Genomic DNA, 12,499 nt, shown 5'->3' with positions numbered 1-12,499 from the left:
ATAAATAGTAAGTAGTAAATTGTCACCATTCTGCAAAAAATGTTATTTGTTTTTCATCAAATTTCTGTCTAGTGTTTCTTTAGGCTTTAGGATTTTTGGATGAGAGCTGGGAAGTCGGGTAGAGAAAGTTACTTGAAGAAACAATGCATTGGAAATGGACTAACCTTAAAGGGGACATATGATGCAAAATCAACTTTTTTATAATTTTAATACTTATATTTGGGACTCTGGAGGCCCTACCAGTCGCGAGGAAGAGCGGTATTATGTCAACACGGAGGGACAAGTGTGCTGTTCGTGGCTGCACAGTGGAGCACAGTGTTTTACACAAACTTCCAGCCTCAGAGGATTTTATATATGAAGCTAATGTGCCGGATAAAGTCAGCAAACGTGTGTTCGTGTGTTCGCACCACTTCGCACCGTGTTCGCACCAGACTGCGGCCAGCGGTCGCCGTATTTAGTCAGCGACCGTATTTCACAGACGTACAAACACACACATTTTTAAGAAAAGGTCACATAGAGCTCATAACTGACCATTCTGACACGTCCTAATTAAAAATATTTGTTCAGTACGTCCTCCATGACCAGAGCACAGACTCAGTCTGATACAGTCACATACAGTGGCAGTTTATGCAGTGCGGTTTATGCAGTGCGGTGCTGTCCCTAAGTGTTTTTAACTGATTTACAATTGGGCACTGTTCGGCTCGATCCTTGTGTCTGACGTCTCTTCCCGTGACGGCACTCTTTTCCGCGCACGCTGCCATGTTGATAAGTTCAGAGAACTAGTGGAGGGAGGGGGAGAGGAATGGAGCGGAGGGAACAGGAGCTGAGTGAGTGAGTGCTGTAAAAAGGACAAATCAGAAACCCCCTGGAAGAAGTGGGTGTGTGTTTGCCTGTGTCTCATTTGCATATAAAGGGACCAGGCACAAAACCGAGCGTTCTGAAAGGTGCGGTTTTGGCAGGGTTATTGAACTGCTATGGTGCTTCATCCTTATGGTATTTTGACCAAAGCATGTCACAGACATATTCTTAAGGACATCAGGGAAACTATTTTAACTTGGAGAAATAGGGTATAATATGTCTCCTTTAATGTGAAAACCAGGCTAAAATTGTGTTTGTAAATGCAATGCCAAAGCTCTGCCACCCCAACATGATCACAGTTTCCATCATGGCCACCCCACTGAATATTTTGCTGGTTTCTCCCCATGGACATGCAAGATTTTGTCAGCAAATATCTGAGGTCTGTTGGTAATTTTCTAGAAATGAAAAAGCTTTGCCAGGAAATACCCAGGTTAGAGATTTTACTTGGTTGTCTCCCTTGTTCTTTTTTCTTCCCTCTCCCTCTCCCTCATCACTGCCTCCCTCACTCTCTTCTGTGTTTGCCTACCACCACATGGTGCTCTTACTAGCAGTCTGAAGTTATGGTTTGTGGCTGGTGAGCTGACAGAGCTACAGCGGAGGGCGAGATAAGGCTGTGACCTCTATGGCCGAAGAGGATGAGATGAATACATTTATGGCCTGTGGGATGGGAGGATGGGGGGGAATCTTCATTGAGTGCTGTCCCTGGACACATGACCCCCAACTAAATCTGGTGTATCTGTAACAAGGGCTTCAGACAGCAGAGGGGGGTTAGGTGAGGAAGGAAGGGAAGGAAGCAGATGAGGAGAGAAAGGGGTTCATGATAGATAGATAGATAGATAGATAGATAGATAGATAGATAGATAGATAGAAACACATGCAAAAAACAAATAGGAAGTATCACAACAGCATCAATGTACAAAAAAACATGATTAAACAACTCCTACCACTTTGAACCTGGAACTAAACTATTACTAACAGCACAATAAATAAATAAATGAATAAATGAATAAATAATTTCTTTAATTAACACATGATAATCATCTTGCTGGTCATTTAGGGGTTAATAAATCTTATGATCTGTTCTAACAGCATTAAAAAACATACATTCCGTCCCATTTTGTTTTACATCTGTGTGCATTATGCTGGTTCATTTTGTTTCAAATAAACATTATTTGTTGTGCATCTCATCCTTGTGTGGTGTCATTTGATATGCCTCAGACTCATGAGGCCGTGGCAAATGTCTCCCTCGTCCTGCCAGCTCAGTGCTGCACAATGAAAGGCATCTCAAAGAGATCTGAAAGTCTCCTGAGACACAGTTAATAAACCATCCCATTCATTGTGAGCAGCAACCATGATAAAAAGCTCTCTTTGAAGGTGCACTCAAGGGCACCCTAAAGTCAAAACAGTAAAAGTCTACTTTCCTTCTGTTGCACTGAAATTGTTTGTTTGTTAATCCAAGACAACAAAAAAGAGGAAACAACACGCTACATGAAGAATAATGGGAATGTGCTCACTGAAAGTTTGCTGTTAAATTGTTGAATGTAATATCGCATTGTGACGGGCCCTCGAACACACAAAATTAAACATTTTACTACAAAACAAAAGCACCCTATTACTCATCCCTCTAAGTTGTGTATGACAAACTATAGTTTTGTTTACAAATGTTATGGTTACCCAGGACGGGTCCTCGGTCGCAAGTGCTGCCTACTGGTCCTGTGCTTGGCTTGTGTGTTCACTACTGCTGTGTAATAAGGATGGGTTAAATGCAGAGGACAAATTCACTGTCACTTATTGGTATATGTGCAAAATTACTAATGCTAATTCTTAATTCAAATTTGATGCATATTGTGTTGAACTGCAAGTCTGAAGTCTTTTAACTTTTCAAAGAAGCTGATACGCAATCTTCACCTCACGGACATGAGTGAAGATGACGCTTCCAAGTTCGAAAACACAGTGGGGAAGTGTTTAGTTGTGACATAAGTGTGAGGTGTGTCGTATATCGGCCGAAATGTGCAAAACTCAGAGGAGTGGACAATAGGGGTTTAAATCTCTGAGTGTGTCTTTATGTGAGTGTGTGTTTTGTGTTTCTCTTCTAGTCATGTGTGTGTGTGTGTGTCCACCAAGGGCATCATTTATCCGCCAGCCCAGAGGCAAAAACAATTTGCTGCCAGTATTCATGGTTCCTCCTGCAGTACCTGTGTGGATTGGGTTCAGAGGTCACGAGTCACAGGCAATCAGGAGTAAATGGAGCCTGTGTTACACTAGAAAAATGGCTAAGAGCTTTAGAACAAAAGCCAAGGCTGCACTCCTGTATGTTGTTGTTGTTGTTGTTGTTGTTGTGTGTGTGTGCGTGTGTGTGTGTATTACAAAAATACTCCTGACTCTTATTACACTAAATCATAGCTGCTGTAACAGGATTAATTCTTGTTTATTTCATAGTGTCTGACCTTGCTTGATGATCCCTTTATCCTCACTTTTCCTCAAGACTGCAAACCTCACCAAAAAAGTCACATTGTTTTTTTATTTGTAACAAATTACACTGATTATTAGATGATGCACTCAGCAGCCAAAATGCATTTCTAGTGGTTTTCATCCCCTTAGTAATAAGTAACAGTGAACTCCCACAGTCAGCCTTTTCCCCTGTTCATCCACAGACTAATCGCAGGAGGAGCAATAGAAACACATTACTGCCGAAATCACATTGCTCTCCCCAACTAAGGCCTATAAGTTACTGGATGGAGCACACAGGGGAAGAGAGACTGCAACTGAGGTGGCGGGAGGTGGAGGTGAGATTCAGCCTATCTACAACTGGCACTGACTTGTGTGATCTATTTTTAATGTTCTGCCTGTTTGAAATATGGAAGATGACTTTCATTTTTCCTTGACTGGATTCTGACACAAAGCAGTGCACGCTGCCTGACTGAACGCCCACCTATTGTGCCTTCAAAGCTGTGAAATGATTCCTTGAAAATTCCTCACAGTGTTCTATTTTATTATCTGTTTCTATTTATCCATACTTTGGCTATTTTTCTCTGTCAATCCACTGCATTTTTCTATGGGCTGTCATATTTTGCAGACTGTGCCACCAAAGAAGGGCTGACATTTTAGGTAGTTTAATTGACATATCAACAGGAAACTAAAGGATGGTTCCAGTTTTCTACAGATTGTGCCCAGAAGATCCTGTAACTCCACTATGAGGTTTGTGATTATGGGTGAAATGTCTCTACAATTTTTGGATGGCTTGTCATGAAAATTGACTGTATTCACAATCATGTTGACAGGTCACAATAGGAAAAACACATGTAAATAATCAAATGAATAATGGTTGAGTTCCATTAAGTTTCCTCAGTTTCAGGGTTCTTGATTGTTCACTGTCATGCTGTCCTGACTTACACTAAAATTTAAACACCTCTGCTTTGACTGGTAAAGCATATTCACTTTCTGGATCACTGACATAAATAATTTAATGCTCCTAATTCAATTGTCATTAGGTCAAAATTTCACTTGGTTCAGTAGTCATGACTAAGTATCTGCAACAAATTGCAAATCAGTGTCAGTTGCACTTTTTGTCCAGTGCTAACAATTTCTAGCATGTTAACACACTAACTAATGATTATGAGCACATCATTTAACAGTTAGTATTTTTGTCTCAACTGTGACTATGTACACGGTGTATCAAAAGAGCATGGAAGCTAGTGTTTGCCTGCCAATACATGCACCTCCAAAGTCATTGTGTATTTTTTTAGGCTATGCATGTGCTATTTTCTGATTGTCAGTCATCAGTCAGTCATCATCTACCGCTTTATCCTCAACCAGAGGGTCGCGGGGGGTGCTGTGCCAATCTCAGCTACATCGGGCGATAGGCGGGGTACACCCTGGACAGTTCGCCAGTCCATCGCAGGGCCACACACAGATAGAGACAAACAACCATTCACTCTCACACTCACTCCTATGGTCAATTTAGATTGTCCAATTTACCTAATACCCACATTGCATGTTTTTGGACTGTGGGAGGAAGCCGGAGAACCCGGAGAGAACCCACGCACACACGGGGAGAACATGCAAACTCCATGCAGAAAGGCCCTTGTTCCAACCGGGGCTCGAACCCGGGTCTTCGCGCTGCAAGGCGAGAGTGCTAACCACTACTCCACCGTGTGGCCCTCATATGTAACATATATGACATAATTGCTTCATGAACACATCAGGGCATGACTTTACAGCTCCTCATTTAGGTCAAATAGAAATGTTCTTTGTGTGAATTACATTGTTTTACTTACATTTTATTCTAGTTAATTTTATCATGAAATGTTTGTTACTTGATGCTGGATGGATTCAGGTTTGTTCACACTATGAGTTTGTAGAGACTGACCCCTGGTGGTGTCCATGAGGCTATTGACACAGAAGCAAATCACTGTCAAAAAACTAACCAAAATAAACTGAAACAAATGCAAATGATGGGTCCAACTGTCAGCTTGTTTTAATCACCTCTAATTAGCTCATATAAAACAATATAATTTGGCTTTTTTTTCTTTTTGCTGTAAGAAACTAACAATATTTTAAATCAATGTTCAAAAATGATTTGTGAAGTCAGGCACTCTCTTTTTAATCCAAAAACCTGCTTCATCTCAGATAAAGAGACATCAGAGTCTACACAATGATTGTATTGCCATTTGCTGGAAAGTCGGGCTCCTTACAGAAGTGCCAGACATTTCTATTTCTCTGTCATGTTATTTTACATCTTTCTCTCACTCGAGGTTTCTAATGCTATTAAAAATAATAATCGGACCATAACTCTTATTATCACACAACCTGCTGATTATGTTATTATTAGTCACAAATTTTTATGACAAAAAGTTGTGATAAAATTAAAAAAGCAATGGGTGTTCAGATTCCACCTACCCATGGTATACAATAACCTCGAAAGTCTACAGCACAATGATTAGCAAACACCTGGAGGAGCCTTTTAACACACAATTTTGTGTGTTAAAAGGATGGCTTGTAAGGATTTACTGTATGCAATCTTGTGTCTATTTAATGCTCTGTTTTTATGCTTATTTTATGCACTTTCATTGTAAAGCACTTTGTGATTTTATCAGTCAAATGTGCTATATAAATTACATTTACCTACATACTTAATTACTAACTTAATTACTTCATTACTTACTTACCTACCTGTAGACTATGAATCTAATCTAAAAGGGCAAAGTATCAATCAAATCAATTTCATTTGTTTAGCTTAAATTCACAAATCACATTCTGCCTTAGTGGCTTTACCATCTGTAGTTACAATCTCTGTCTTTAACCTTCGGTTTGATCAAAGAACAACTCCACCAAAAAAATGGATGAAATCTCAGGAGGAGTGAGGAGAATTAAACACTTTAAGTGAGAATTAAACACTTAAAGTGTTTGATTCTTCTTAATAAGGTTTTTACTTTTATTTCTTTAAAATATTAATATTATTTTTATAAGGAGCATCAGTCGTCATTTTGTAAACAGTGAAGTTCGTGTTGAAGGTTGCTTCCCCTTTAAGTTCGTTTGGCAGACGTCGAAGGTTCTGTGCAGACAGAGGAGGGTGGGGCGAGACGGTGGAGACTTGGAGGGACTTATCACAGAGAGGAGGAAACCCGAAGAGGACACGCGTTTTCATCATGTAGAAGAGACTCGACACAAAGACGGATTAAGCTTCAAACTCCACTTTCACCGCAGCATGTAGTCTGGACTGGACTGGAAACACCGACAGCTGTCTTCTCGAATTCTGTCTTCAGACTTTGAAAAACCCAGGTAAGATAGACATCGCAGCAGACGAAGTGAGGATCCTTCACGCCCACCAACTCAATTTGTAACCAGCAGAGACACACTTCGGCTTGGTTTTGTCTGATTAGCGATTTACGTGTTTTGCAGCTCATCACCAAACCTCTGTAAACAAACGCAGCAGCAGCAGCAGCAGCTGACTTTCAGCACCAAGGACAGAGAACCGGACGCTGTTGCGCAGAAAAAGGCTTTTAACTGACTCAGCAGGCCCGGCCTCCCTATGTCCTAAAACCACTAGCATGTAATGCACTAGAGGACGATAGACTTAAAATTATAGCTATACCACACCACTCAGAGCTTGTGTTCTATATGTGGCAGAACTTTAGTGATGATTCTGATACAAACTGGAAGCCTGAGGAGACTAAATTCATATTTAAGTAAATTTGTTTTATATATAATGGGCCATTGTCCTACTCAAAGGGTCTAGCTTTGATGTCTGGTTAGTTGACTCTGCTAATGTGGGATTTGACACTTCAAGTTACAGTTATATTGGAGGATAGTTGTGTTGATAGTAAAACTGAAACATGAGATTGTAACAGTCAGTCTTGTGTACAGCTATTTCTCTTACTGTTGCTCCTGTGGTTTATTTAGTGTTTGTTGAATTACTTAAATCTGTATTGTATTTTTCCTGTAATTTATATTTATTTTACTCAATGTAAATAGTTATGCAGCAGATTTGGGGATTAGGCAAATTGGCAAATCTGTCCATGGTGTACCTGGTTATAAAGTGTTAAAAGAGGGATCGATGGATGTGTTAAATACATTTTGTTTAATCTATTGATTGATAAATGGAATGTGTGACTGCTTTACAGGAGCAGAAAATGGCAGTGGCCCACATCCTCAACTTCACCTTATGGATGGCCACAGTCTTTACCACCACACTCAGCTGCCCTGAGCGCTGTACATGCTCAGTTAAATATGGTCGCCATGTTGCTGAATGTTCCTATAAGGGCATGACTGAAGTACCAAAAGGTTTGCATTCTAACCTTACAACTGTCAGCCTCTCTGCTAACAAGATCAGTTTGATACCACTAGGCAGTTTTGACATTGTCACCCAGGTGTCATCACTGTGGATGGCTCACAATGAGATTGTCTTTATTGAACAAGGGAGCCTCGCACCTTTGGTTCATCTGCGTAACTTTGACATTAGCCACAATAAAATCAAAAACTTTCCCTGGAAGGATCTGCAAAACCTCACAGCCTTACATCTGTTGAAGATGAACCACAACGAGTTAACCCACCTACCAACAGATGCCTTCTCCAACCTCAAACACCTGAGGTCCCTCCAACTCAACAATAACAAGTTTATAACCATAGCTGAGGGGACATTTGACAGTTTGGTGTCTTTGTCCCATTTGCAGATTTATAACAATCCTTTTGTTTGCACCTGTTCCCTTGATTGGCTCAAAGACTGGATTTCAAAATCCCTCATCACAGTCCCAGATAAGAATTTGATTATTTGCAACAGTCCAGAGAAATTGAGAGGTAAAGTGATTATGACATTACCAAAGTCCAAGTGTCAAAGTGTCCCGAATGTCACACTACGAACTGAACCAAATATTCATACCACATCTGTCTATGAGGACAGCACACTGATCCTGACCTGTGAATTCAAGGGAAAACCAAAGCCACTTGTCATGTGGAGTATTCACAGCAAAAGCCTAAATCAAGAGCTGCCATTGTTGTTCGGAGATGAATCATATCAAGACTCTGATAGAGAGACACTGTCCCATCATCGTTTCCTGGTCTTTAACAATGGGACCCTTATCATTCCATACCTCAGGGAAGAAGATGATGGCAACTACAGCTGCACGGCCACAAATGAGTTAGGTAGAGCTGAAGATTCTGTGTTGCTGGAAGTACTGGCTTCACCAAAACCAACACCCAAAACACAAACGACCACAACTCCCACTGAAACACATATGTTTCTACACCAACCAACAGACAAACAAGTATTTGTTTTGGATACTGTACACCTGGCAGCAACTATCCCACCTATTGCAGATGAGGAGGAAACAAGATCACATGCAAGTAAATGTGGTCTGACGGCTAATACAAGATACATCTCTAGCCATGTCTTTAATGGGAGCCTGGATAATATCAAACAGTACACATTTGACTTTGGTGTCATTGCATTAGGGGTGTCAGAAACAGAGGCAACTGTGCAACTCAATTGTTTTCTCATACCCAGAAAGAAGAGTACCAAACGTAATGCTACTGCTGACACATCTGTAAGCCTCCAGACTGACAGCAGAGAGCGCCATGGTCATTCAGACACAGTGTACACAAATGGCTTGTATCTATGTGTTACTTCCAATCGCAAACACTCAGCCGTCCAATGGTCGAGAATCAAAGATGACATCAACACTTATCGGTTTAGCGGTTTGCGCCCGGGGACCAACTACTCCCTGTGCCTCACCTACAGAGGGGAGGACTGTGAGGTCCAGGTGCTGTTTACCACCAGAAGGAGTGTGCCAAATCTAGTGATCATCATCTCAGTTAGCATCTGTCTCCTGACCGTGTCTACTGTGCCTCTGCTTGGTGCAACATGCTTCCACCTAGTGTACAAATACCGCAGCAAGACCTTTAAACTGATCCTGAAAGCCAAAGACCAGTACCACATGGAGAGGAACCTCACTGCTAACTTGAACATCCACAGGCCTCATACTGAATCTCAGAGGAAGATTAACATAAGTCAGCTGGACGAGGAGGAGGAGGAGGGGGGGGAGGAGGAGACAGAGAGCAAAGACCAAGAAAAAGAGGCAGATACAGAAGAAAGTGTGGTGACTGAGTCTATTGTTTTGTCTCACTGTAGGGGGAATTTTGATGACTGTGAGGTAGGATCTGAGTATAGTGATAGGTTGCCTTTGGGAGCTGAAGCAATCAATATCACAAGCTATCCAAATCAATACATGTGAAATGTTATTGATAGCATAATGTGTAGATATTTTGCAATAGGTTGAAAGATTTTTTTTTTTTTTTAAGTTTGTGCCTATAGCTAAGGTCCCTTTCATTGCAAAAGCAGCCTACGTAATACTGCTATACTGTATATGGATCTGACCGAAATATGTCAATGTGCAATATAGTGACTGGGCAACTTGTAGTTCATCTGTCAGGGGATGTTCTTGAGATAATATTCTAGGCCATTTAACTTAAAAGCTCCATTAGGTGTACAGTATGTTAACCTCATTTCCTCAAGATGTTTGTAGCAAATATCTGGTCTTCTTCCCTCTGTGGTTTTTCCATTCATGCAGTAATGGACTTCAACCACAATGAGAAATAAAACAAGTGTGTGTTCAACTTAAATCAAAGTTAAAAAAAAAAAAAAATTACAATCTGATTTTTCTTACAGTAACTGGTTATACTGTCAGACAGAGAGAGAGGGAGAGAGCGAGAGAGAGAGACCCACAAACTATTACTAATGTTTAAAAAACAGCCTTGCATTTTGGGCCATTATCAAAGTATTTGCTTTTTGGTGAGAATAAGATGAGGACAAAAATGCTTGTTTGGTATAAATCCCAGGCAGCAGTCAGCCAGTTAGCTTAGCACTAGAACCAGAGAAAAAAACTTACTTACTAACATACTAAACCAGCATGACAGTGTGTTTACCTTCATTGCAAATAAAGACTATGTATTTTATTTTATTTTATTTTATTTATTGTGAATCTGAATCCAGATCTACACCAAAAACATGTTTAAAGTCAACAACTGTTTAGTTGACAAAACTGAAAATATTCCATTAAAAAGGGAGTTCCTGTAAAGTGCCTGTCGTTACATTTTAAGAATGTACATTCTTAAAAGCTATCCAAATCAATACATGTGAAATGTTATTGATAGCATAATATGTAAATATTTTGCAATAGGTTGAAAGATTTTTTTTTTTTTTTAAGTTTGTGCCTATAGCTAAGGTCCCTTTCATTGCAAAAGCAGCCTACGTAATACTGCTATACTGTATATGGATCTGACCGAAATATGTCAATGTGCAATATAGTGACTGGGCAACTTGTAGTTCATCTGTCAGGGGATGTTCTTGAGATAATATTCTAGGCCATTTAACTAAAAGCTCCATTAGGTGTACATTATGTTAACCTCATTTCCTCAAGATGTTTGTAGCAAATATCTGGTCTTCTTCCCTCTGTGGTTTTTCCTTTCATGCAGTAATGGACTTCAACCACAATGAGAAATAAAACAAGTGTGTGTTCAACTTAAATCAAAGTTAAAAAAAAAAAAATTAATTACAATCTGATTTTTCTTACAGTAACTGGTTATACTGTCAGACAGAGAGAGAGGGAGAGAGCGAGAGAGAGAGAGACCCACAAACTATTACTAATGTTTAAAAAACAGCCTTGCATTTTGGGCCATTATCAAAGTATTTGCTTTTTGGTGAGAATAAGATGAGGACAAACATGCTTGTTTGGTATAAGTCCCAGGCAGCAGTCAGCCAGTTAGCTTAGCACTAGAACCAGAGAAAAAAACTTACTTACTAACTTACTAAACCAGCATGACAGTGTGTTTACCTTCATTGCAAATAAAGACTATGTATTTTATTTTATTTTATTTATTGTGAATCTGAATCCAGATCTACACCAAAAACATGTTTAAAGTCAACAACTGTTTAGTTGACAAAACTGAAAATATTCCATTAAAAAGGGAGTTCCTGTAAAGTGCCTGTCGTTACATTTTAAGAATGTACATCAACGTCGACATAATACTGAAACAACCAGAGATGCTGTTGATTACTCTGGCTCTTCTCAGAGTTACAGTAGAAATTACATGAATTAGACAATTAGGGGTGGAGTGGCTCAGTGGTTAAGACCGGTACTCTGTGTGCAAAAGACTTCATGGTTGCAAGTTCAACTTCGCCCCTGGCAGGTTGTACTCAATTCCCTTGTAAGTCGCTTCGGGTAAAAGAGTCTGCTAAATTACATGACATGACATGACATGACATGTAATGTAGACAAGGGACTAAAGGAGGATTGAATTGTGCAAGTGGACTGTGTTGACAGGCTTTATGAATTTAATTATTTTATTGCATTTGGTCACTTTTACCTGGACAAAATGTCCACAAGAAGTGGTTTCAGTGGTTACTGTCCAGCCAGACACGAAAATATATGTTAAAACAAACAGGCTACAGCTTGCATATTATATATAACTAAAGATTAACAGGAATAATGTAGACTAGATGGAAGCAGCAGTAAACAGGCTGTGTGTAACGAATATAAATGAATAATCTGTTTTAAAATACAGTAAATCTTTGCAGTCATTTTATTGTAGGAACGAAGTAGCTTGATATCATACTAACTCCTCCCATATGGGAGTTTATAAAAACATTTGCACTAAAAGAGAAAACAATCGAGTACTTGCTGCCGCTATGAGCTTTTTGTCCATTTATACTGTGAACGTGCAGTGGAGATAACTGTTGTCATCTACAATAACTGTTGCTACAATAAATTTTCTGTCAAAATGTTGAAATGTGGACAAGCTCCACATTATCCACCATGTCTTCTTCAGTGTTCAACGGTAAAAGCACTAGTGAGTGTGGTTGTTGCTGTCTTATACCTGTCATATACATTCTGGTTTTTAGTAGTGTGATTTAGATACTACTTATTATGAGTCACAGTCTGCTAGGTCTTGTGTACACATCCTTGCCTTAAATAACTTAAGCTCAGTGTTTGTTTGTTTTTTTATTTAATTTTTTTATGAAAGGGAATAATCAGTTTTGTTTTTAATACATATGTCTCAATAAAGTCTGGACTAAACAAGTGATTATTGTGTTCCTTTTTTTCTTCTCTTGAAGTTAGTTAGATACACAATCATAAAGCATATTACT

At 39.5% G+C, this 12,499-nt stretch overlaps 1 protein-coding gene across 1 annotated transcript; it reads left to right on the top strand.

Moving 5' to 3' along the window:
* Window positions 1-6,477: 6,477 nt before the first annotated feature.
* Window positions 6,478-12,435, top strand: LOC131460067 (immunoglobulin superfamily containing leucine-rich repeat protein 2-like). Its single transcript, XM_058630337.1, has 2 exons — window positions 6,478-6,639; window positions 7,482-12,435. Exon 2 carries the CDS (start codon window positions 7,491-7,493, stop codon window positions 9,585-9,587), a length of 2,097 nt encoding a protein of 698 aa, XP_058486320.1. The 5' UTR covers window positions 6,478-6,639; window positions 7,482-7,490; the 3' UTR covers window positions 9,588-12,435.
* Window positions 12,436-12,499: the final 64 nt, after the last annotated feature.

This window comes from Solea solea, chromosome 5 (assembly GCF_958295425.1).
Source record: "Solea solea chromosome 5, fSolSol10.1, whole genome shotgun sequence".
In the NCBI taxonomy this organism is placed as follows: Eukaryota; Metazoa; Chordata; class Actinopteri; order Pleuronectiformes; family Soleidae; genus Solea; species Solea solea.
The sequence above is the reverse complement of the archived record's forward strand: the minus strand, read 5'-3'. Positions and strand labels throughout refer to the sequence as shown.